At 40.1% G+C, this 26638-nt stretch overlaps 1 protein-coding gene across 3 annotated transcripts in view; it reads right to left on the bottom strand.

Moving 5' to 3' along the window:
* Window positions 1-1209: 1209 nt before the first annotated feature.
* AKAP7 (A-kinase anchoring protein 7) overlaps window positions 1210-26638 on the bottom strand; it is an 89776-nt gene continuing 64347 nt past the window's right edge. For 2 of the 3 annotated variants that reach the window (XM_075414050.1, XM_075414054.1), the window contains exon 8: window positions 2933-3468. In XM_075414050.1, the coding sequence (XP_075270165.1) occupies window positions 3266-3468 (203 nt within the window). In that variant the 3' untranslated portion in view covers window positions 2933-3265. Of the gene's footprint in view, window positions 2501-2932; window positions 3469-26638 lie in introns of those variants that run through there. The other variant, XM_075414052.1, reaches the window with a different exon arrangement.

Below are 26638 nucleotides of genomic sequence, written 5' to 3' on the forward strand. Positions count from 1 at the left end.
TTTTTACCCTGTTTTGTTTACAATTTTGAGTAAATTAATAGTGGTGTCTTGTCAAAACCAGAAATTAAGGCTATGGCGAGCATTTTAAAAGAACATGAATGGTTAGAAACAAAAGCCCTGTTGACTTCCATGGGTCAAAACCTTTGAAAACCAAAGATGGGTTTTAGTTACTTAAACATAGATATCTACTGTCTTTTTAGAGGCTCTGAGGAATCCTCTAGCCCCCAGTTCCCGATCCAGAAGAACACACATCTCCCGTAGGGTTTGTGTCATATTTGCCAGACCCATGCCGCGCCCACTCTTGAGCCCCTCAGAGGACGCTGGCTGCCTCTGTTCAGGCCAGCACGTCACCTATACTTCACTTTTTCAGAGCTGCTATTCTTGATGCTATCCGTAAGAACTGTGACTAAGCAGAGTCCCCAGTAACCAGGTCACCTCTCAAAGTGTCTGGACATAAATGGAGTGATTAATTTCTACAGTTTTAATTGAAACTTGAGAACAAAGACTGTTACAAGCTTAATGATAATAAAAGGCACTTCATCATGGTAATGACATGTATGGAGGAAAGGGAGATGACAACCTGACATTCAGATAGAATACAATAAACTGTTTTCCCGTTTTCATTGCTGATTGTCTGGTTGTGTGTTTTCATCTGCAAGTTGGATTTACATTGCTTGATACCACACAAACAGCTATCTCTGAATGAACTAGTACTCAGCAATATTTGATATGACAAAGAAATGTCTCTGCTCAGAAGGAGAGAAGCTTCTCTCCTTGGTCTGTGGAATAAAGAACCAGGCATAGATCCACTTGTGACAGTTTAGCTGCTGGGATGACTGCAGATTCAGATTTTTTAAATTATTGTTATTACAGAGCAAATTTGAGACTACTCATTAAACTCAAACTCCATTTTTGACGTTGAAGAGTTGTACCAGTACTTCCTTCTAAACTCACACTGCCCAGAATATAAACTTTTCCCTAGAGTTTCAAAGTTTTGCTATTTAAAACAATAATAACTTGGGACATGCTTTTCCACATGAATTTCTTCACGTGGCTCCAGCATCCAAGCGCTAGCTCAGTATCTTGGCACAACACCCATAGTCAACTTAATAGTGTGATTCACACAATACTGTTTCTATCCATCCTGTTACTTCCAAGTACTTCATTTTATTAAAGTCCAGTTGGAGACAGGTGAAAATGTACATAGAGTGCAAAGGAAAAAATACTTTATTGTGAACATGGCATGTATGAGACGCATTTCAGAATATACTGTTACATATCAAACGATAAAAAGAAAAAAAGAGTTGACTCATGAGATAAATGACCAGTGCTTGAGACCAATGAAGAATATGCACACAGCTGTACTAACAGCACAATTCTGATACCAATCACAACATAAATTACATTGCTTTTATGATCAGAGGCAATTTTAAACAATGTTTATAAAAAATGCAAATATTGGACCTCCTCCTGCACTGTTGTACATCCAGAGCTTCAGTGAATTTTGCAGGTACGTGGAGGGAACAATGACAGCAAACTGACACTCCACCTCAGGCAGAAGGTAGAGATGGAGGAAACATCAAAAACAAAAGACAAAACCACTGTTCTACAAAAGTAAAAAGGCAAATATTAACCCAAAGAATATTACTATTTTCACAAGAAATCTTAATTGCCGCATCCTGACTCCATTAAAGCCAATGCGAGTCTGTCATTGAGATCAGTAAAGCCTGAATTTCATTCTGAAATTTAAAACATCCTTGCGTTAGTGTAAACATCAGCAGAAACAAGATGTCAGCATCTATACAAGTATTCAAGTGCTGTTCAAAAAAACCAAAAAAACCAGACAGTGCTAACCCAAAATGACAGTACATATCCAAAAGGCAGATAATTAAAAGATGTTTTTTTCCAAATATACATTTTAAAGTATTTAAAACATTAATTTTTTAATATTTGTATATCATTGCTAGGGAAGGGATCTAGGAGAAAAATCTGAATTATTTGCAATGATAAAGGAAGGGCACAGTGTTTGCTCAGATTTATTTGAAACCAGTACTTTTCCACTTTGGAGCCATGACATATACCTGCACATTCAAGCGTGTTTCAAAGCAGCGCTGAGGAGTGGCTGTACTTCATCATTGTGAAGTATAATCCTTCCATTCAAGTATTTCAGCACGATTCCTCATGAGCCATTTACACCATTCATATTTTCAGTAAAAAAGAAACAGAAAGGAAAAATTCCTGAAAAAGTATTTTTTGTCTCTGAACAACCTGATGAGACTTTACATCATGGCAATTTACAGTCATGCATCTGGAGATCCAGAGTCAATACAACTTTTCCATTTACTGTTAGAGTTGTGTCTGTCTTCAAACAGTTCTTTGCTAATGTTCGTGCGGATCTCAGGACTGGATAATAGCTGCTTTATCTGATTCAGTCTGGATAACAGGGCCTGTGTTTCTCTGTGCAAAGCTTCTTTTACTAAGTCTGCTTGATGGCTCTTTCCTAGAGGAAAAGAACAATATAATACATTTTATAGTAACTAATGTAATTTAGAATCAGTAACGTACAGAGATAAAAAGATAGTATCTGGTTTGGACAGTATTAAGTTCTCAACCTTTTGCCCATATTGATTTTTTTTTTTATGAAAAAGGTACTTTGTCAAAAAAATGTAATTTACATCAACAAATGCTACCAAAAAGTAGAGTACAGCGTCACATTTAAGAGAAACTCCTGCTATATTACATACTGTGTAATTGTATCTGCGATGAGTATCTGTAGCGGTAATTTTTAGCTTGGGACTGACTGCTGTTGACTAGGAAACAGCATGTGCCCTCACACGGAGTAAGCAGCCCTGTGGCAGTGCCAAACCCCCGGGCGGGGGGCATCGCTTCCACTATGGCAAGGCCTCTTCCATGGCCATTCATGTCAATCCGAAAGGCAGACGGAAAGGGTTCAGTTTCTCTTCAAAAGCAAGAAAGGGACTCTTGGTATCAAGAGCCAGTGAAGACTGGAGCCACCTGCTTCACCATTCTTGTCTTTTTTTCCACTGTCCATCCCTCCTCCCAGCATCCAACATATCTTCAGCACTGCAAGCGCTTATTAAACCGGTAGACAGCGTCCTTCGATTCAGAACAAACTTTTGATAAGAGACTCACAAAGCAGAGTGCCTGTCACCCAGCACCACTTAGCAAACTTCAGCGGGCAGCTGGGACGTGTTTTTGCGGTTATTCTCAGTGGGATGTTTGCTCCCGGGCTCCTGCACAGTGCTCACTTGCTGCTATCGTTGTCACTCTCATGCTTACTGCCGCTTGCTGCTTCTTCAGTTTTCACGGGGCTCCCATCAGTCTGTCTGGTTTTGTTTTGCGTTTCTTCCAAGTACTGCTGTACAGCCTTCAGCACCGCGTTCTCCACCAGCCTCTTGCTGAGGCTCACCAGCTCTGCATCGTCTGGCTCTGCGGCATGTTTTTCACCTATGCGTCACAACAGACAAGAGAAGGAATTCATTGCCACGGACAGACAGCAGCCGCAATTGTATCGGGAGACTCTGTCTGAGCTGGGTTTTAAGTCACTAACTGCCTCTCCCTGACTTTCCTCCTCCTCAAGCTCTGAATCAAAAGTGTTTCACAAAGATGTATACAGTATATCGGATCAAAAATATTTCACTGCTCATCTTTACTGTAACACTCCAGTAAAAGCCACTGGCTACCACTACGAGCACCCACTCACACTAGAAGCGTAAGCGTGCAAATGCAGTTTCTTCTGGCCAACAGTCACCTGTGCCACCCGGGCAAAGAGGAAGAACACAGCACACGATGATTTACATTTTAGCAGCATTCTTAAATTTAACTGCCCACGTTTTGTGATTTGGTTAATAAATATAAAATCTTCTATCTATTTATTCATTGCTTGTAATTCAAGAGTTTCTCAGGGTAAAAATGACTAAATGACTCTAAGTGCAGATTAGACTTTTTTTTCTAAATGAAGTGTAAAATTTGGAAAATATACTCCCTCCCTGTGTCTCTTCTGTCTTCTAACTTAAAGCTCTGACATTGAAAGAATGCAAGTTCCAGCAGTCTATTCTTAGATACCTGCTGATAAAAGCAAGATGTTGGCATTTCCCTGCTGTGTTAAGAGTTCACATATAAACATACACAACAAAATAACTGTTTACATAGTCAGGACTCTCATACATCATTACATGTATTTTGAAATTGTACTTTTCCATGAATCATTTTCCTCATGAACTATATACCCTACTACAGCATCCTCCTTTCATGAGGAATGCAACCCAGGAAAAGCTGATTTTATTGTCCGATTTCCACTGGCCATGTAATTTGTCACTTTGCAATTTCTTGCGCTAGGCAAACAACCGTTTCCCTCCATCTATATTTAAAGGTCATACTTTTGATGTCCTCTTCTGGAGTTAGCGTTCCGCAACCAGTAATAAGAGGCTGCTTAGTCACACACATCTGGTGAAAGAGATACTATTGTATGCTCTTAGCACAAAGCTTTGTACTGTTCAATTATCTAAATTTGTTCTTTTTCATATATGTAAATTTATTCAAGTTTGCCAGCACATATAGATTATAGTTATAAAAAACTTTTTCTAGTCTTCCTAGTGGATTGTACAACCTGGGAGTGATTTCACTGATAAAACATAATTCATATGGGGATTCGAGGATTTTAATTTTCAGAGGCAGCACCCTTATTAGCTGTTAATGTGAACATCCCGCTCTGGAACAGCTAGACACCCCAAACTCTTCCAGTTCTGGGCCTCCACAGCACCGTACTGTGGGGAAGGAAGAACTGCACTCTCCAGCTGAAGAGTCAGGCTAGACCTGGGTAAAGCATTTCATTACATTTTGGGAAAAGTTTGGGAAAATACTCTAAAAAATATTTTAAAAGGCAGCTATGGGAATAGTTTTTATTTTTAAAAAATAAGAGAAAACATTAAAAACAGGTTTAGCACTTCCAAGAAGAAACATTTTAGGTTAACACATGAGCCTGAGGGAGACAGGCACTATTACCCAAACCGCTCCAGCAGCTACATAGTCCACGTTCCCTGGCCCCACTGCTTTCCATGTTGCTTCGCTATCTGTAAATCCTGGGTTTAAGACTACCCATTAACTTACTTAGAGGAGGGACTCAATTCAGGCTCTTAGCTCTCAGGAGACCTAAGATATGTATGAGCAGCATCTCCTCTCCACTTTTATGAACTGATCCCACATACTCCTTTGAATGCACCCCTTTGATTCCAAATTTCCTTTGCTTTTGTTAAAGACGCTCGACAAAACATTTTGCTTGTCCCAGTCTATTTATTCACTAGAAAAAAAAAATAATACTGTGGTTTCCAGCTGGAGAGTTTCTCAGTTTTCAGAACTGCTAGTGAATCACAGAAATTGTTACTCACACAGCTCTAACGATCTGTTCAAACAACTCTGAACAAAATCAATGGGAAATGTGGTGCTCAGCTACTCCGACACTTGACCCTATAGTACTTAATATGCAGAATATGACTAATCAGTCACAGAGGCCTCCAGATACCACAAAACAGTAGTGATTATATTTACTCAGAGTATAATTTTACTTGTAGTACATTATGTATTATTCTTTCAGTCTAAAAAAAGGACAGACCTCTCCTCATTAATATTTTCTGCAAAACACTTCTCCTTTGCATATATACGTATCAAATCCATATATCTACTATTGCATTTCAAACTTCAGATTAAGTAGATAGCTCACTGTAAGTAATTTCTTAAGCATGAAAAAACTCAGACTACTTAAAATGAGCCTTTTAAAAGTATAGCTTACATAGCTACAGAATAATGTTTTGGGTTTTTTTCGGTTTTGATGTTTTGAGTCATTCACGGCTCACCAACAGTCTGGAGCTGAGCCTATGGCACCTCCCAAGTGAGCTCTGCGCTCCCACAGGGAAGACCTACACGGGATCTGACTGATGCTTGAGTATGAAAGCGTGCACATCCCCGTATGAAGAACGTCCTTGGACTTATCTGTCCGGCCACCTTGGTGGACTGGCACATGATTCACTCATGCTCTGTTTACATTCTCAAACTCCCTAAGCAGGAGTTGCATGAGTGTCTGTGCAACGCTGAGGTTCACTGGCAAGGCAGTTGTATGCTATTATCTCATTCCTATTCATGACTGCTCACAAAAAGAAATAGGTCACATAACTGGTATTGATCATCTCTATTTACTTGAATACTTAACACACATATATGTCCTGCTTATATCTCTCTCTCCATGCTGCATCTGCTGCTTGACTATTTCTTAGATGTTTACAATTCCTTTGCAGCAGGCAAATGCTTCTTTGCATAGACTGTCTTACATTACTGGAATTATCAGAATATCAGTAAAAAGTCATTGCAGATATGAATGTTTTAGATTTAAAAGGGAGGTTTAAAAATTCAGAATTGCTTTGTTTGTAAACTCTGCTCTGAAAAGGGAACAGATACACCACGTGCACTGTATTTGCAACTATGCTGTGCCTCTCAGTATGGACTGTGCCACTACTTTATCTCTGTCCCTGTGAACAAAAAACTTCCACTGCTGCCTTCTGCATGTGGCTCACAATAAAATATTCATTTTGTTTATCCCAGAATTCTTTTCTATAATTTTGAAAAGACGAAAACAAATTCATACTCGGTGAATGTATCCCAATGCATCCATGCTAAGCAGTGCTTTTTATTTCCAAAAGTGAAGCACACCTATCATCCTGAAATGACCACCATTTTTTACAAAAGGGAACTATCAACTGCACAGAATTATTCACAACGGGCTTTATCATCCTACAGCATGCTGCTAGCAGTTATGGATGTGAATCAGATCCCTGCAACCAAATCCATGTTTGGATTCAAATTCACTGCTGTATCTCTCTACTGGACTAGATTTACTCTCCAAGTCTACACCCCCTTACATTTCACAAGACTGTGATCTGGATTTTGAAATACTGCACTGGAACAAATCAGATTTTGTGGTCTTGGTACAGCTTTTTCATGGTCTTGAAACAACGTGGTTTAGAGTCCATGTGGATATCTCAGATTTGGAGAGAGGCAGGACAGTTACTTGGATCCCTCTCCTGTTTATACTACTAGTCCATTAACTGAAGGAACCAACAGTGGATGCCTTTTACAAGAAAAGCCAGTTTTACCAGCCACGCTCCAAGACAATGATCTGCAATCCTTGCCTCATGGCCTCAACAAACTGGGTTTTGTTTTTGCCTCCAACAACCTTTCATCACAACAAAATAATGCCAACATGAACATGGGGCAAATTATAAAGGAGACGCTTGGTATTTTGAATAGGTGACTGAGACCAGCTGGGAAGGCTGTACTCTGGCAGCAGAGGTTACAGACTGCACCGTTGGGAGGGCTGTGGTAACAGACATGCCTCCGTTTACCCTTTGGTTCATCAGTTTACTACTATTGTTTTTACAAAATCTAGAAACAAAAAGACCATGAAGTACTCAGGCAATCTTTCAATTGTTCAGAATACCTTCTGAATGCTGAAAGCTTCATTTTTCTACTTACACTGTGCCTCTCACACCAAAAGGGCGAGCCAAGTCACTGTTGCAAACACTCAAAAGTTTTCACCACAAGACTGCCTTTCAATAGTGACTCCTGAGTGGCTCCAGCTCCTAGTAATCCCTTACTACAAGATAATTGGTATTACTGGCTCCGTACAGGGGCAAAAAAGTTTTGCTGGTATGCAGTATAGCGGGACTGGAAGGGAAGGAGACAACTACCCTAACTACTGACGGACTAAGAAACCTTCAGCAGATGACTATCAATTATTTCTGCATATGGTGGGGTTAGAGAAAACAAAGAAAGGTAAATAAAACAACTGCTGGGCAGATTTCAGTGTGTGAATTCATACAGTTTGTGACATCAATGCCTGTGCCTGTATCACGGTTCACAATTTCTATGTTATCACAAAAAAACCTAAGAGTGAAGACATAATTTACACCCACAATGCCTAGGCAGACGTAGACTATTGCAAGGCTGCCATGCCCAGCTGCAGCCTGTGGAAGCATCTAGTTTTTGCTACACTAGACCTTTGGGTCTGCAGAACCTGATTCAGAATTAAATGTCATTGACTTCCACGGGAATCGTATGAGATTCCCACACCTACATACTGAACTGCAATGTCCTATTCATCAGACCACTGTGCTGAACTTTTTTTTTTACTGAGAACTTTCTGACAAATTTGGTATGCCACATATAAATTGCATTATAGCATTTCAGAAATACCATGGCCCCATGCCCTACAAAGACAGTGAGTCCCCAGTCCGTTAGAAATTGAATAACAAGCTATAACCAGCCACCAGACCGTATCGTTCCCACCCTTGCAACAGACTGTGAATGAGCCAGCACATTAAAGATCATGGTTTTGAAGTAAGGAACACAAACATGACCGTGTGCCCATGTCTAATCAACACAATACGCATAGACAGGAAAGCCACAACTCTGAACATTTCCTCATTAATTAGGAAGGACTTCCACAAAATGTCTCGAGTGGTCACTTAAGGAATTGGCACAAATAAGGCACTGAGAGGAAGGGTGAAATTACAATCTTACTATGCCATGATGGTGATGACATCTGTGTTGCTGAATGTTCCCACCCGATGTTAAGGAGTGTGTGTAGTTTAGTTTTCCTCTTGGATATCCAACAAACCTCTTTGGTTTTACATATGTTGTTCTGTAAATACAGGACTGCCTAACAAAGCAATACAGGCAATACCAATCTGTCCTTCACGCTGAATACATGGGTTTCCAGTTTGCTGGAAAGATTTTTTGATTTGGCCCACCATGGAATAAATCCAACAAAGCTAGGAATTTCTTGTGAAGAGGAAATTAAGGGTGTTGCAGCTATTCAGAGAAAATGGTGCTCTTGCCAGTTTCAGTGATGACAGCAGGAACACCTGCAGTTCTCGTCAAGCTGGAAGCTTGATGAATGTGGCAAAAGTTTTTTTTGTTTCAGATAAAACCCTTTGAAGCTCAGTGATCTAAAATTCCTGACCACCTCTGCCTAGAAACAGAGAAACAATATGTGCTCTGCTAAACCTACTCTTCGTTCACTGAAGGACGCAATGCCGCAGGCATGAGCCTTCCACAAAAAAAAAAAAAAAAGAAGGTAACTAACTAAGACTATACTCCTGGCATACCAGGAGTTCTGTTAAATATCTTCGGTTTATTTTCCTATTAAAAGACACCTGCTGACACAGAAATTTCCTGACTCCCTTAATGTAGTTTAATGCTTAAACCTAATGAATTTATAAGAAGTCTAGTGTAACAGGAAACAAAGACAATATAATGGCTACAGGAAAGAAGACGGCTTAAAAAGCTGTAAGTGTTACTCGATTTTCTCACTGATGCTCAGGGAGAGAAAACAGCCCGAGCCACAGAAATGGTTTTACATAACCACAGGAACACCCACCGTGCATGCTGGCAAGGAGAGACCCAAGCCATGACGGCGGATCGCGACAGCAAACACCCGGGCAGTGTTATCCCCCCCTGCAGCGCGGCCTGGTGCTCGCAGCGCAAGGGAAACGGTGAGCAAGGGCTGGCGGGGATGGCCGCGGAGTCCCTCCTGCCTCTAGCATGCAGCCTGCTTTCAGCGCCCAGGAGAGAGACCAGGCTTCCCTGCTCCGCAGGGAAAAGCTGAATTCGGAAACAGGTCAGACCCAGCAGCCTCTCACCTTCAGTGACCCTCTAGGAATAATGCTGAGAACATGACGCACTGTGGGGGACAGTGGAGGCTGCTCCCCCATCAGCCTCGGTGGCCAGTGACCACAGACAGAGCTGGATGGTCTTGAAGGCAGAAATCACCCAGCTAGGTCACTAAGCTGAGCAGGGTGTGGGCCTGAGAAACGCAGCAGCTAACTAAAATAGGATACACATAGATTTTAATTGCCAAAGTCCAAATGTGTTGCCAGATCCTAAAAGTGCCTGCTTACGGAAGAGTCAGCTGTGAAAATTCAATGCTTGCTCACAAGTGTGATGAAGGAAGTAATTTAATATACATTCACCTTTCATCACTGCTTCCTATCCTTCCTATAGTCTCTGTAAACTTCCTTTCTTTAGGATCCATCTGTTACTATACAGCTTCCAGTGGGACACTATTTTGGCTGAGACTTCTTCACGCTACTATAAAGTGTACTAAAAAAAGCAACTTTTTTTGGACTAAGACAGATGTTAAACTAGTGTTACTAGGTGAATCTTAACAAGCTGATCCTGGTTGTTGCTCATCCTGAGCTCAGAAAGAGACTCCATACAAACTCATGCTATCAAATAGTCTCTAACATAGTATGTGTCTTTCCTTAGGGAAAGCAATTCTGAATATATTTGTAAATTATGGAGAGAAATGTCAAATTTTAATCAAGATTTAACTGTTTCAACCGCAGTAACATGAGTTGTGGAACACAGCTGCATACTGCTTGAACTGTAAAAGGAAGATGAAATCTTGTCCAAAAAACATTAAGATGCAAGTGTACTTGCAATTCAAGAGGATGTCCAACAGTGTCCACAAAATACTGTAATAAGGTGCAACGTTTTCAGAAAAATGTAATTTTCAAGATATTTTTAACATCTTTTCATCACACTTCGTTTGACCCTAAATCTAATGGAAGAAGGTTAGTCACCTCTTTTGGCAGCAGCATCTTACATAGACTTGAACTGGTAGTGTGACTACATCCTTTGGCTGTCAAATAGATGGATCTAATCCTTTCCTCCAGGATCTTGCATAAAGGAACCGAGCACACTTCAGCTTCTTGGGCAAACCATGAAGTTATGTATTTTTGAACATAAAAGTAGTACTGTTGCTGTCTTTCATTTCATGGATCAAGCCTACAGAATCTGACAAAATTTGTTAATAGCTTTGGGAAAACTAACATAGCATCCTTAAACCAATTTGAATGCAATTAAAAAAAAGTAAGTACTTATCACGGCATTTCCTGTCTTAATGCTCCTTATCTATTATATATTTTGCCGTAAGTAATATATTTAGCATTATTCTTTCTTCCCTCCCTTTTGTTTGTCACATAATCTCCACCTCAAATGTGTTTTTAAAGCTAGAATTTGACATAAGTTTTCACTCTGATTTTGTGAGATGCAGCTGTATAAATGCTCACTGTTCTACCACGTACAGGTTTATGAAAAGTTTGTAAATATGAAATTTATTTTTGACACTTGGAAAGATCAGTCCATGAAAGTTTAGACCTCTCTTTAAATGTTATGGCTCTGAACCCATAAAACTACTGCTCAGGATCATCTTCAGGAGATTCAACTTCAACTTTAATCTCTCTCTATAAGCCCAAACATACTCGCTTGCAAGAACAGTGAATCTTGATGTCCAAAGAATAATATTCAGGCAGGATAAGCAACAAATTCAGCCATGTGTTTGGTCATAGTAACCTGCTCTGTGTCATGGCGTTTTTGGTCACCTCAGCCATATGAAATCAGAGTAGCTGTAGTTAAAGAGTTAAGAATGCTGAAGGTACAACTATAGTTCACTTTACCTAATTCACAGGAATCTAAAGATTGTTGCTAGAGCATAGCGTAAAGACAGATCCCCTAATGAAATCTGAAACGAAAAAAATTGAAACTAAATTTAATGCAATCAATCCTTCACATCAAGTAAGCAGACTTGATAATCTAGGATATCAAAAAATGAAAAAATAAGTGGCCAATACTAATTTTTTTCCATTCTATTTTCTTTAGGAATAGCACATATATCTTAAGTTGATGAACAAGCACTTAGTAATAAAAACAAACATTATCCTTGAGCCTGCTTCACCATTAGAAATCAAGAATAACTGAGTCCTGATTATTTGTTAAACCCAGTGGGGCTTACTTTCATATCCTTCCTATACTAAACATCAAATAGTTGTAAAAGTATTTTCTTTGTGAAACAACATAAAAATCCTTAAGAACACAGCCACTATTTCCCTGCCTAATAGCGACACTACTTTCATGACAGTAACTCCCTACAGCTCTTACATGGCACTCTAGCAAAAGAACACCTCCCTCCCTCTCTTCCGCCATATTTCTGCTTCCTCAAACTCAGTGAGTCAAAGCCTATTCTAGCAGCACTTGAATGAAATCAATCCAGAAAAATGCCTGCTATGCCAAAAACTGAACTAATCCTCAGAACTTTCAGCAACTTACACTCTGTATCATAAAGTATTGCTCATTACCATGCCTTAAAGTTAATAGTTCTCTTTTTTCACTCCTTTTTCCATTCACAAATTTTGTTATCTCTGCCTACACAGTACTCACAATTCCATTTCTTCCTCTTCAGCATCCTAATAATTCTAATTCTGTCCCATTATCATCAATGAAAACTGCTTATTCATGCCAGCTCATCTTCTGATCCTTTATTTCTATCACGCTAAACAGCTCGAATTTGGAGTTTCATCTTCGCTTCTTCATCCCCTCTTATTTTGAAGTAATATTTTTCTCAATCTTTCTCCAACTCAGATCAAAGGAATGGAGGTTGGATATTCATGCCAAGAACAGATTTTGCATTTCTCTTCACTACATTCAGAACCAACTGTGAAATCAAGAGCAGGTATTTTTTCTTCACTCCAGTTAAACAGCAGTGGATTTGATTCCACAGTTCCCTTTGCCTTTATGTTTTCCACATAGAAAAGTTCTCCCATTTCTATGTTTGGCTACAGGAGCCAAGAAAAGTTCATTAAGGATGAGCAGAAGTAAGCAGATGGGCAGTATTTCTCCTCAAGACCAAATTGTATCATTCAGGATTTAGAGATTTCCTGAGATAAGTAAGCACATACAACAGTTGCATGGCACAATGCAATGTGGATTTAGCTCCAAGAATGCAGGTATAGCTGTACATCAGAGGGTTATGCGCTGTTACCACGTGAGGAACCAGTAGTAACCTAGACCGTTTGAGAACCAGCCTGTCCTCACAGCCTGGTTGCAGCACCACATCGTTGCACCTATTCTGCTGCTCACGTAGGAGCTGATACTTGGACACTTCTCAGCACATAACGTGTTTTTACCCAAAGTCTAATCCTGTAATCTCTTCTCATTTTACACCTTCTACAGAGATCATGGCTAAAAGAGGACCAAGAGAATGCAATTCATCTTTCAAAGCAAAATTGTGCACTTCATTTGAAATAGAGCAAGTAGCATTCTTCTTATTGTGCTGAAGCAGGCATCACAGGCAATGCCTCGAGGATCTGGGTTGCGTTATACCAAGCCCTCTGTCCTTACTGCACTTGGTCCTCCTTTCAAATGTTTCAGTTTAACAGTAAGAGAGAACACATACAATGTGTGAACAGGGCACACAGGTGGGATCAACACAAAGAAACATTTCTTTCATTAAATCAGAAGATCAACAGCACTTCAAAACACACAAACACTACATCAAATTTCATTATAACAAGAGAAAGCTAATTCCATACTTTGGGAGGGCATTAAATGACTAGAACTCACCTTCGTCACACGTTATATTTTGTAGAATTACAGGAATAAACTCTACATTTTGTGCTGGGAGAATCTGTCACATTCTATTAACGATTAGTATGTGAAAAGGGGAGATGAGAGAAGAGAGGTAAAAAAGGAAAACCTTTTTGACTGCATTAGGCTATAATGGATGATAATGGATTTTTATCACAGAAAAAAATGTTACTTATTTGCTGATTCTTCTCAGACACAGCAAGTGCTGCAGAAAACAAGCCCGATACTTAATATGTTTTTATTCAATCCTTGTGCTTTGTACTAAAGTGGAAAATTGAATAAAATGCCATTTAAAAAATTATTGCTATAATGTGAAACAGCATAAGTAACACAATAATAGACCATGGCATAAGACATTTCTCCTCTTACCAAAAGGATACAAGTTCTCTAGCGAGAGCAAATGAATTATCCATGCCTGAGGATTTTAACTCACAGGAAACTCAGCAAGTGCCCAGATGAAGTTCACCTGAGACTGGCAGATATTCAAAGGGATTAAGTCATCAGCAGTAAAGATAAAGTTAATGGTAGATTTTGAGATTTTGGGGGATTGGCATCCAGAGGGGATGTCTAATAAAGAGTGAGTTTTCTCTGTACCAATTTAGGACTGCAATTCTTAAAGTTCCTGAGAGTTACAGGCAGGGTCAGGAGCCTAACAAAAGTTCAGCTGTGTATGCTAACATCAGAATAACAAGTCTAAATGCATCAAGTATTATAAAAGTTTGGCAGTGCCAAATCTATCACTGGTACAGTGCACTTCTAGCCATTTAAGGTCCAAGGACTTAGTTTATAGTCAAATATTTATCAGTGGAATGTATCTAAGTTTTAAACAGTGTTTGCTGCTTCCATTCCATTTTCATTAATGCAGGATAACTTCCTAGTCCCTTTTCCAAGCTAAGTTCCACAGCATATATGACCGTCCTCCTATACTCCAAATTCCTCTAGATCTCAGTCTCTTCTGTCCATTCTACAGTTCAGGCTCATGGAAACAGAATAACTCAAATTTTAGGAATAGCAAAAATGATTAGGTATGAAATATTACTAAACCAGCAATAATCAGCTGCTGAACTAGGTGCCAGTAAGCTTTATTATGATACTTTTCAAGATACCTTATTTCCCACTTCGCCTGTAATAATTCCACAAGTAATAAGAAACCAGAGTCATCTAAAGAACACCACCTCACTGGACCAAGAACTTTTTTTTGCCTTGTTTTCTTTGTTTGTCTGCATTCATCTGAAAATCCTGGTCACAACACTGCAAAACGTAGCGACTCTCTGCAGACCAGCATCTGTCACTGACAGGAAGCTTTCCCCGAAATATATACAAAATGTTCTCTCTTGTTCTTATTTTGCATGATGCAATAGAAGTAATCCCATGCTAGCTTAACAGTTGCTTAATCATGTTAACTAGTTCCTCCTCCTGCCTTCTGGCTTTGTAGCTTTTTTTCCAAACTAGCTAGTTCCTGTTCTCAGAGCACATGGGCTGTCCCCATGATGGAGCTCCGCAATTCCCCAGGCATTTTCTGGAAGTGCACCCTGGGCTCCTAATTTCCTTTGGGAGCATTATCTTCTTTTGGAAACATAACCCTTCCTCCCAACTTCTTCCTCCTCTGCTCCATGATTGTGCCTCTTGAGCTTCTAGGACAAAAGTTACTCTCATCTTTCCAGTGCAGATGTAGCTAGCACTGCACGCATGCTCTTTCTGCTAAATGGTTGTAGGTCTGGTGGCACATGATCTTGCTGGAGAGGAAAAAGAGATAGAGTTGGGGTGGTTTTTTTTTTCTCCTTCCCAGAGGTGATCCTTTTTCCACAGATGAAACCTGGTTTCTTACTTTTTCAAATAGGACTGAGTACAGCCTCCTGATCATTCTAGGTCAGTACAGAAATACCAAATTTGAGACTGATTATTTGTCCAGACTTTGATTTCCAGAGACCTTTAATGAAACAAAATAAAATAACTTATTATCTCTTTCTTCATTATACGGTATCTTTAAGAGAGGCTGTGCAGACCAATTTTATAACTTTTTAAATTTTAATATTTTAATGGGTTCTGGAATAAAGGTTAAAACATGCCTGCCTGCTTCCAGGAATAACCACTCTCATTAGAAAACAAAGCACGCCATTAGCTAGCATTAAGCATCAGAAATAAGACAGTAAAAGAGAAAAAACCCACATTTAGAACAGCAGGTTACAAAAAAGTAGACAACTACCACATTTTGGTTGTATAACACTTTGCCACTCCAAAGTGTGGCTATTCTATTTCTGTAATAGATGTTTTTTTCCATATGTTACGATTTCTACATTGTGAGTGGCTCCACTCTAAGCTCACAGGGATTAGGTTACAGTAGGATTTGTCATACAGCAATACAATAGGTCGAAGCAAATGAGTATCTAAATTGGGGAAGCTATTCATATACAGCAACAGATAAGAGTATTTCATGTTTACTATGTCACACTTCTTATTTGGCTGTGATACAGATTTGCTCATGCATCACTTTTGAGCAGAGAAGGAATATTCAACTTAGGTTCTATGTCAACATTAGATGTAATGCCTGTCCTCACAGTAACACGAAAAGCATCTCTGAAACCCAGTTTCATTCAGAGGTACCTGGCTATGTTTACACACATGAGCTCCACAATGCCAGTACTTGCTCTTTGGCTATGAGGCCAGCTTGCACAGAGCAGCCCAGGTCCATCCTACACAGCTCTGCCAGTCTCTGAAATGGCATGGCTGCATCCAAACTGCCTGCTGGGAAGGGACTTGGGTTGGTGCAAACTCCTACCCAGTGCCCAGGAGCTGCTGCAGAAGGTGCCCTTTCACTAAGAACCAGAACCATGCCAGGGTCATAGCACGGGCAAGGCAGCCTCAGCCGCCGGGCACATCCCCAGACCCCCCTTCAGGCAGTACACAGGAGCCCAGGACACGGGAGAGTGGGCTGTGGAGCCAGGGTGTCTCTGGAGGTAGCGAAGCCGAGAAGTACATTGAGCCAAATTCTGCATTCATGAAACAGTTACTTTTGCAAATTTGTACTGGCAGAGGTTTTGACCTGTAACTCCAAAGCAGCCCAGCACAAATGAAGACAGAAATATGAGCTAAGAACAGTTCCAGAGAGTAACACAGTAGTAGCTAGAGTAACACGTGTACCAGAGGATAGGATTTGGCTCATGACTCCAGTAAAGCTGTGGAAACAACAATCTCCATTTCCTCTTCCACTACAATGAAATCCTACTGTTGTAGTGCCAATTTAATTTCCAGAAGCAAGGAAATGGAAAGGTAAAATTCGTAACTCTAAATATTCAGACTTTCCAATGCGTTCTACTTATCAGGGCACGTCTTACAGCACTTCAGAAAACCATGCTGCTCCTTTTACTGTTTGGTGAGTAACTGTGCCAGAGCACACATAAAACTCAGTAAACTGAGAAAGGAGTATATAATAATGAATATGAGAAAGGCATTTCCATTATATAGAATAAAGCATTTGGATGTTGTTCACTAGGAATATAGGGCAGTTTTTAATATCTGATAGCAACGGCCTCTAATTTACCCTTTGGAAATCAATAAAAGCATAATGTTGTAGCCTTTGCCTTATTCAGCAGTATGCTAAGGTAAACCAAGCAGAGTTCCTCTGAGAACCCAGTCTTCCTTTTGCTGTGGCAATGGTGTTACCAAGATAATCTTTATATCATCTTAACAGCTTAAAAGTCAGAATATCTCGTATCTAGATGCATATGGGGTGAATACAAAACATATTTTCCACTAATGAGCAATGATGCTTAACCTGCACACTTATAAAAGTGAAGAAATCTAACAAAACACTTCCTCTTCTCAAGTGGAACATCTGCATACAGGACAATCAGTGAAGCTACTCTCATCAGTTCACCCAAGACATGTTTATGTATGTTTACTTTGTCTCTTGCCCTTTATTCTCCCTTTCAAACTCAAAAGAATATGGGATAGCAGCACACACACTGCTTAACCAAACTAGTGTAAACGCAGAAAATTTAAGAGTGATCTTATTTTCCTTCCAGGCTCACTCTCGCTTTAAGAAATCATGTTGAAAGTCCCCTGCACGAGCCATGGGAGCCGACTACCAGCCTGATTTTTAATGCCCAGGGCTGCAACAACAGTGTTTTACCCAGGCTGCTTCCCCTGCTATGTACATACTTACGCAGAGGATTCCAGGTGGAGTTGACCATTTGTTAGCTTGCCATCTGAACCAATCTCTCTGATATTATTTATAGAAGGTCTGCTTTCAAATGGGCTAACTGATACTCTCATCCATCTCGCTGCAGCCCTTAACTCCAGGGACTGCCAGCAGACTGTCACCCCCATGACACTTGGCAGGCCGGGTTCTCAGCTGGTATAAATCAGCACTATTCTTGCTCACTGCCGCTAAGGGTTTCACTTGACATTTTCACCACTGCTTGATTCATGTCTCGGATAACGTGTCTCACTTTCATGGTTTTACTTGCATGTTTAGCAAAAATCTTTAAACACTAGGAGCTTGCTTCTAACTGAATATTCCAACTGAAGTGTCCTTTTAGACAGCTTCCAAGCACTGCAGTACTAAATGGTATATTAAAATAGCTGTTTTTAATGAATATAACCATTACTAAAGTTCCCAGTTCAGTTATTGTACATTGGAAATTTTTTTGAGATTTTTATCACTACCAGAAAGGTATAATTTTTATTACAGAGAAATAAATTCCTAGGCAAAAGCCAAATGTATTCTTATTTATGTTATGTTACAAATTGATAGACAATAGCCAACTGTCAATTATTTCCCCTTTACAAAAGATGACAAGCTACTACCCATTACAGTATATTTAAAAAGAGTTATTAATTTCTATTTAAGTTTTTGTTGTAACTTTATGCTGGAGATTTACAAAACAAACTAATTGCATTTGAAAGATCTGGCCCCAGGAGAAACACCATTCTTTGGTCTGTACTACTGTCTGGTTTTCTGAACCAAGAAGCAGCACAATTTGGAACATTAAGTGCAATTTTCAGCTGTAATCTGCCAGTGCAGCTGGTGGCCCACTGAAATGCCCAGGGCTATTTGAATGCTACTGCAGCAGAACTCGCTCATATTCCAAATCAACATAAAGCTTCTTTTTTCCTAGACTGCCATACAGAGTGTTTTGGATACATCCTCGGGTCTTTTTCCCCTCCCAACAGAGCAAGAAAATGACCTATGGTGGATAGAATTTAAACTGATATCTATGTAACCTAAGATATACAGGGCTCAATTCCATATCTACTGAAGCTTCCGGCCTGCCCAAACATTTGCCAATCAATTTAATTGAAGGAGCATTAGCATGCTCAGTAAGGAGATCCAGAAAAGACTACTTTTCTTTTGGAATCTGCTCTTCATGCAGTTCTTTGAATGAAATACCTTCCAGAAACAACGAATAAAAAGTCTGACTAATGAGACACTTAGAAACTTCTCCACATAAGCAGGTTTCCAGTGCATTATTTCTTAACATGGACTGCCTGACCTTGCAGCAAAACATATGAAAAATTACTTGGCCATAAAATAGAGAGCAAAAGCAAGAAAACAAATAACGAAAATAATTCACTGCATCAATGCACAGTAAAATAAGTGTTTTAAGGAACATCCCTCTCCTTGACAGAGGATCATTTTTTTCTTTCCTTTACAGTGCTATACATATAATAGCAGCAGTACTGCATGGTACGGATCATCATCTCTTACCGTGTTTTATTTCTACCCAGAAAGAACTGCATAACCATAGTATAACTAACAGTGCATTTTTCACAACATCCTCAACCAGCAGCCTCTGTTAGTCTGACAAGTGTCCCAACTAGTTCCAGCAGTGGTGACCTTTGTATGGGCTCACTGAGATCACACTCTCAGTTCCCATAATCTGCAAAGAAGCTTGCAGCTGTAAACAAAACAACTTTAATGTTGTCTCTCCTCTTTGCTCAATGAAAAATCCCGTAACAGAGTTCTCCCCTGCAATACTGACATGACTAAACCAGTGAAAAATCTGCTCTGGTATAATTAAATAGATTATTTTACCTAAAAAAACACAACTGGCTCATACAATGTCCTTCACAGCAGAAATGTATAAATTTGCAACAGCTGTTTCATTTTCTTCCATGGCTCTTAACATTCCCAGACTGGCATTAACTATCATTTCTTTGTCACAGAATCACAGAATAGTAGGGGTTGGAAGGGACCTCTGTGGGTCATCTAGTCCAACCCCCCTGCCGAAGCAGGGTCACCTACAGCAGGCTGCACAGGACCTTGTCCAGGTGGGTCTTGAATATCTCCAGAGAAGGAGACTCCACAACCTCCCTTGCAGCCTGTTCCAGTGCTCCGTCACCCTCAGAGGGAAGAAGTTCTTCCTCATGTTCAGACAGAACTTCCTGTGCTTCAGTTTGTGCCCATTGCCCCTTGTCCTGTCGCTGGGCACCACTGAAAAGAGCTTGGCCCCATCCTCCTGACACCCACCCTTGAGATATTTATAAGCATTTATAAGGTCCCCTCTCAGCCTTCTCTTCTTCAGGCTGAACAAGCCCAGCTCCCTCAGCCTCTCCTCACAGGAGAGATGCTCCAGTTCCCTCACCATCCTCATAGCCCTCCGCTGGACTCTCTCCAGTAGCTTCTCATCTTTCCTGAACTGGGGAGCCCAGAACTGGATGCAGTACTCCAGATGGGGCCTCACCAGGGCAGTGTAGAGGGGAAGGAGAACCTCCCTCGACCTGCTGGCCACACTCTTCTTGATGCACCCCAGGATCTCACTGGCCTTCTTGGCAGCCAGGGCACACTGCTGGCTCATGGTCAACCTGTCTTTCACCAGCACACCCAGGTCCTTCTCTGCAGAGCTGCTCTCCAGCAGGTCTGCCCAGAAGACTACTCTGCATTTCACTGTTGGTTAGGACAGGCCATTTACAAGTGATATGCTTATTTGTTTCAGCACACAAAATTTGTTGACGTAGAAGCCATAAAGAAGTAAAATCTTAGTTGGAACAGTCATTCAAATATTACAGAGTACAAAAGGGTCTGGTTTAACCACTAAGTAATAACTGAGGAACGTCGTTGTTGCTCCTCCCCAGGTGCAGGACCCTGCACTTGCCCTTGTTGAATGTTATCAGGTTCCTCTCTGCCCAACTTTCCAGCCTGTCCAGGTCTCGCTGAATGGCAGCACAGCCTGCTGGTGTATCCACCACTCCTCCCAGTTTGGTGTCATCAGCAAACCTGAGTCAATGAACTCATTTCTAGAATTCTCAGAGAATTACGGTTTTGCAGACCAGAAGAGGATGGGTAAGCATAAAAATGTGATTATAACCTTCTTGTGAAAAAAGAATGATAAACGCTTGGGAGTTGGCCAACCAAAAAGAAGTACAGCACTTTATCCTGTGGGGCAGTAGCCATATAAGGCAATACAACTGGGAGAGATGGCAGAAGGCAGATACATATTCCATTTACCTCTCAGAGATTTGCCTTTCCAATTATTCTACTTGCAGTTCCTGAAAAGCATCGGACTACAACCAGGCAGGTCCTCCTTGTTCTCTCCATCCAAGTCCAGGACAGGTACAGAGACACCATTTCACTGCCCTGAGAACACTGAACTTAGCAGGAAGGTTGACCCATCTGATACCTACACAATTTGATGTTTGATCTGCTAGTAGCGGTACGTATCACAGAACCTGCTCTGTTGTGTATACATCACCAGTGCACAGTGTACATGGCAGGGAATGGTGGCAGCAACGACTACATGGCATGAATAACCTCTTCTGTCAGCACTTTTGAATCTAGAAGAGGATTGTGTGTATGATCACATATTTTTTGCTAGAACTCATTACAAAAGACAGCAGCTTGTAGCAACCCACCACAAAGTACAGGCAGGGCTACCAAAAGCGTGGCCACTCATCACCTTCCTAGTCTTATCAGTGAGGCAGGCACGTCAAAGATCACACAGCTCTCACATAGGGGGTAAAGAGGACTGTGATCATAGTGAAGGCAAAAGCAAAAGACTAGAGTTTTCTTATGCCCCCTCTGCCAGTCATTTAAATGGATATAAAAGATGTACATAATTCTCTCCCAAGCCATTTCAACAATATAGGAGGAATCTACGCAAATACTTCTGCAAAATATTATGTGTCATCTGATAGCTGAAAAGGTCCTTCTTTTTTCCACCTACACCAAGTGACGGTTTGGAAATTATGCTGACCATAAAACGGACATTAGCTGAAGTATTCAAGGGTAAACAGCTTAATGGACAGTCTAGATACAACAGACAGGAACAAACTGCTCACAAAAATATCCAGGAGGGAAGTTTTAAAAGGGTCTTAACCATCACCACAGACATTTTCTGCAACCAGCTCCCAGTGGCATCGGTGGAAGAGAGAAAACAACAAATACACTGCAGTAACACCAGGCTGCACTCGGGGACCTGGGCAGTTCTCGTCTTGCTACACAGTCACAAATCACTGGAGGCTGGTTCTCTGCTGACAAACTTTTTGAAAAGTGACCATTAAGTTTATTAAAGTTCCAGCTTCATCAACATGGAGTCAATTTTAGCAACCTCATCTCCATGTCAAAGTTTCTCATCAGGGTCTTCTGAAATTTTTATTTCTTTCTTTCTCATCTTCTCTTAGCACAATCAAAAAGAAGTGTGGGTACCTGTCCCATCATGAAACTAGGCACCTATACCAATTAGCTAGTCCCGGTCTTCTGCTTGCTACAACTGAAATGAAAAGTCTTCCTAACTTCTCATGCGACTTCAAATCCTTTAAAACAAACAGGTTTGGTTAAGGGCTTTGCTCAAGTTTCTCAGTGTACAGTAGTTCTGGATCACTGTGATCCAAAGTACTCCCATACATGGGCTTTGGCCCCATGTACGTCTTCACTTCTTATATGAGTGCACGTTACATCAAGATTAGACTTTTAACTGAATTTACAATTTCCACTATTTTCGAACAGTTACAAATTAACCTGGAAATTTTTTCACTATGAACCGACGAACTCCCTGCCTTTGCTCATGTTTCCTTTCGGGAAAAAAGCAGTTCTGCTGTATCTCTAAATAAATTACATAATAAACACAGCTGCTTTCCCTCCCCCTCCAATCAGTAACAAAACTTAACAGCAAGGCAATCATTTTTGACTTGATTAATCTGCAGAACTTCTAATTGCAATTCATTTTACACAAAACATCCTCCCAGGAAGGTGGAAGGGAACCTAACATCTGATTTGTAATAGATTATAGAGTAAGACAGTCTGCTGTACACTTGCGAAGTAGTAAAACGTAGCCTAGTTTTAAAAATGACAGAATTCTGTGCTTAAATATTCCTTACAGCCAAATAAAAACTGATACAAAAAAGAAATTCAATAAGCTAATCTAATCTCTTTCCACAGGCCATATAGGCTGACAGGATTTAAATTTGGACTTACGTATGTTTGTATTAAACACAAAGGGAGAAAAAAAAAGTTTAATCTCACTTTTCAGTTACAAGTCAAATGCCACCTGAAATGACTATAGATCAGACACTGGAGGAAATCCAGCAATATGTGTTCACACTATGTAGGAATATTTTCTAAAAGCAGTTATTAATTAAAAAAATAAACAAACCCCAAACTGTAGAGGCATTTTAATTTCAAGAATGATTGCCTAAGGCATATGGATACATCTAATATAATTTTAAAAACTCACCAATTTCACAGTCAACATTATTTTTATTTTCTTCAAGATGACTATACTTTGCCATTTTTTGAGGCCACAAATAGGCATCCACTGCTGAAGGCTTTTTAAAATCTCCTTCCTTCTATAGAAACGCCTGTTCCTCCTTCATCCCCTCCTGGATACCTTGCAATGATGTTGAATGTAACAGTTCACCTAAGTTCCCTATTTTCTTCCAGATTTTCCTTAAATCTCTTCTTTGTCTTCACTGGTGTGTACAAGTCTTCTAGCAGTCTAGCCTCGTTACCGTGGAATTATTTTTGACAGCCAATGTCAGCCCCAAGAATGGACATACAAGTAGAGATACTCGTGATTCACAAACACTAATGACAGTCTTGTTTGTCATTAGGCCTTGGTTAGACTTACTGCCTTGGTCATCAAACCTAACGTTGTTAGTTGCAGGAGAAAGACTTGTGTAACTTTCAACTTCGACATGCTAAGTATTCAACATTTAGTTTTGGCTGGGACCACTACATTTTCTTTCTTTTCTTCCAACAGAGAATGGAAGCAATGTTAGCAACCTAATCACAGGCACTCTGAAGTTCTACTAGGGAAACAGAGAAATAACACCTAGCTGTTATTCACACTGTCATTTCGAGGAATGCACCTTTCCTTCAAACTATTCGTTTTTTTCATCCACATCACGCACCTCTGAGTGAAGAAATATTACACGTAGAGACTGGCAAGAGAGGACAGAATACAAGCATTGGAGAATGGTGTGTATATAGGACTCACCAAGCTCAGCTGCTCAGTGCGTGTTTTCACATTTAGGGAAGAAGAAGGGAAAAGGCTGTCTTTACAGTACCAGAGCAGGTACCACTTTGAGCAACTAAGAGTTCAAATCTCACAAAACAGAAGTGAAAAGGACACACAACCTTATGGGACACAGAGCTATCAGTATTGGAAACCAGTTAGCCTGGCAAACGCACAAGGGCTGTTTAACAACAGGGACTGACTTGCTATTTGTGGTAGGCAAACCTGTCCTGTCTCTCACGACAGAAAGCCAGACAATGCATCTTTTACATGGCTACAATACAAACGCAAAGTAATTCACGATAACTTATAAAAAACTGCAAATCTGACCAAGTCATTGATTTGCTAATGTAACTTTCAGGATTTTAAACATATATATTTTTTTAAAAAACAGTTTAAGACCTAAATGAAATAGCTGCATTGCATTCACTAAACTTTCCTTTACCCTCAAAAACCAACCGCTAGATTGATACAGTTGGACAATTTTTGGTCAGGCCCAAAGAGCAAGATCTGAACTGAATGTTGGTGGCCTGGCTGTGTGTTGGAGCTTGCCTGGATCCTGTGCACAGGGTAGGTAGCCCCAGGCCCTCTGTTCATTTACTTCTTTCCACAACTATCTGCATGTGTGACATTCAATATGCACCTGAAGTAACAGTGTATAACAGCTATCAAACAACAAATTAAGTGCTTAATGTAATTAAATGAAAACATGTAAGAGTGCTCACATTGCTATGCAAGGAATTTCTTGCTGATCTTAGAAACATGTAGAATTAGTTGGTAGACTCTATCTTAGTCTTCTTTTTTTTTGGAATATACACTCTTTCAAAAGCCCCTCCTTAAACATAGCAAGCCAAATTTTGAAATCCCTACCAACCGCACTGGACTTTAACACTCTTGAATGAGAGAAGAAATAGAGTTGGTTTTTTTTGTTTTATGTTTGTGGCTTTTTATTAAACAAACAGATTTCCACTCTAAGACTTTTAATTTAGAAAAAAGTCTTCATAAATATTATCAAAATTTAGGTAACCTGAAACTATCATTTATATTCATGAGCGTAACTTCTTTCAAATTTATAGGAACCTGAGGGATCTCTTGTGCAAGATCAGGATAATAATACCCATACGGTTTCATTTTATGTACCTAAAACCAAAGAAAAAACTAGTTAAGCCACTCCTTATTTGAAAAGGGTTGCCTGGTAAAGGACTCAACATACGATGTACAGATGAATATACATAAAGGCAGCATTTGGAGATGCTGAATCAGGTGTCTGCATCTCTGTAGAAAGCTCCCCAGTCTTAGAGTGGTTACATGATCGTTCACTGAGACAACTGGAAGAATAGATTGTGAAGGTCCTAAACGTCTAAGTTCTAATAGCTTCTACTCAAGCTTTACTTGTATCTCTGTCCCACAACCAGGAGTGAGGACAGATACTTCTTTCCCTCCCTCCTCTGCAGAACACCCTAGCTCTTTGCTCCCCAGAGCACATTCTGGGAACTGATTTATATCAAGTGTAGCAGAAAAAATGTTTATTTAGATAGTACTCAGTAAACCAAATTGTATTTGTTGGCAAGCTAACAAGGTTTGTCACAAAACACACATTTCAGCTGTAAAGCTCCTTGCTAGAAGATAGTACAGATACTAAAAATTTATGTGGATTCAAGAGGCAACTGCAAAAATTCCTCGAAGAAAAATTTATTAAAGACTTTTAATTATCAAGGATGCTACCCTGCTGCACAAAGATCCCAAGCCTTGAACTGCTGCAGCACTGGAGCTGTATTTTGAGGAAACACCTTCTTATGCCTGCCATTTTCAAATGGTTTTATTAGGCACCCTGTGCCTACGCTGCTGGGGAGAGAGATCTTAAATCCGGTCCAGAACAATCCCTCTTATGATCCTACCATGACCATAAAACTTCGCTAAATGTTTTCCAAGGTTGTACCTGTATTTGAATAGAATAGCAAGGGATGTGAAATACATACTGTGCTTCCACTTGTCAGTACTTTGGTGCATTTCAGTCATAAGCATCTCAATTTCTTGTTTTTGTGTGGGTTGTTTTTTTTTTTTTTGAAACAATGCAGATTAGGCAATGGGAAACTTGATGCGAAATAGATCTAAACTCAAATTTTAAAAAGCATGCCGTGCAAGCAGTGAGCTTTCACCTCACCCAACACAAATACGTACTATGTAAGAGTACCAGATAATCTAATCTACAACACCTTTTGAAATGACGCCATATATGAAATGGAAACATTTCCTCAGTGAGTGATGAACTCTCAGCAATTCAAGAACTGGCATTTGTCAGCTGTGTTTAACCTGAGGCACCTCAGCTGAAACAAAACTTGCAGAAAGACCACAATGAAGTTTAGACTTTTTCATCTCCACTGTAACTGAAGTGAGCCAAGTATCGTGGTGAGCTGCTGTTTACTGCAAATGCTTGCCTTGCATTAAATATACTTTTTGTTTCTCATATACAACAATCGCATGATCCTGATTTGCACCTTTATATTTGCTAACCAGGATATTTTAGTGGCAACAAAAAGCCCAGGTTACTTTCCCAACGCAATTAGTCTAAAGGCCATCATGGTAACATGACAGGAAGATGAAAAACGGATGTGAAAGTCATTCCCTTCTGCCTGTCCCATGTGCCCAGCATCAAACTGTCCATCTAGCTGGGACACGGCCACACG

The sequence above is a fragment of the Opisthocomus hoazin genome, chromosome 2 (genome assembly GCF_030867145.1).
Source record: "Opisthocomus hoazin isolate bOpiHoa1 chromosome 2, bOpiHoa1.hap1, whole genome shotgun sequence".
Taxonomy (NCBI): Eukaryota; Metazoa; Chordata; class Aves; order Opisthocomiformes; family Opisthocomidae; genus Opisthocomus; species Opisthocomus hoazin.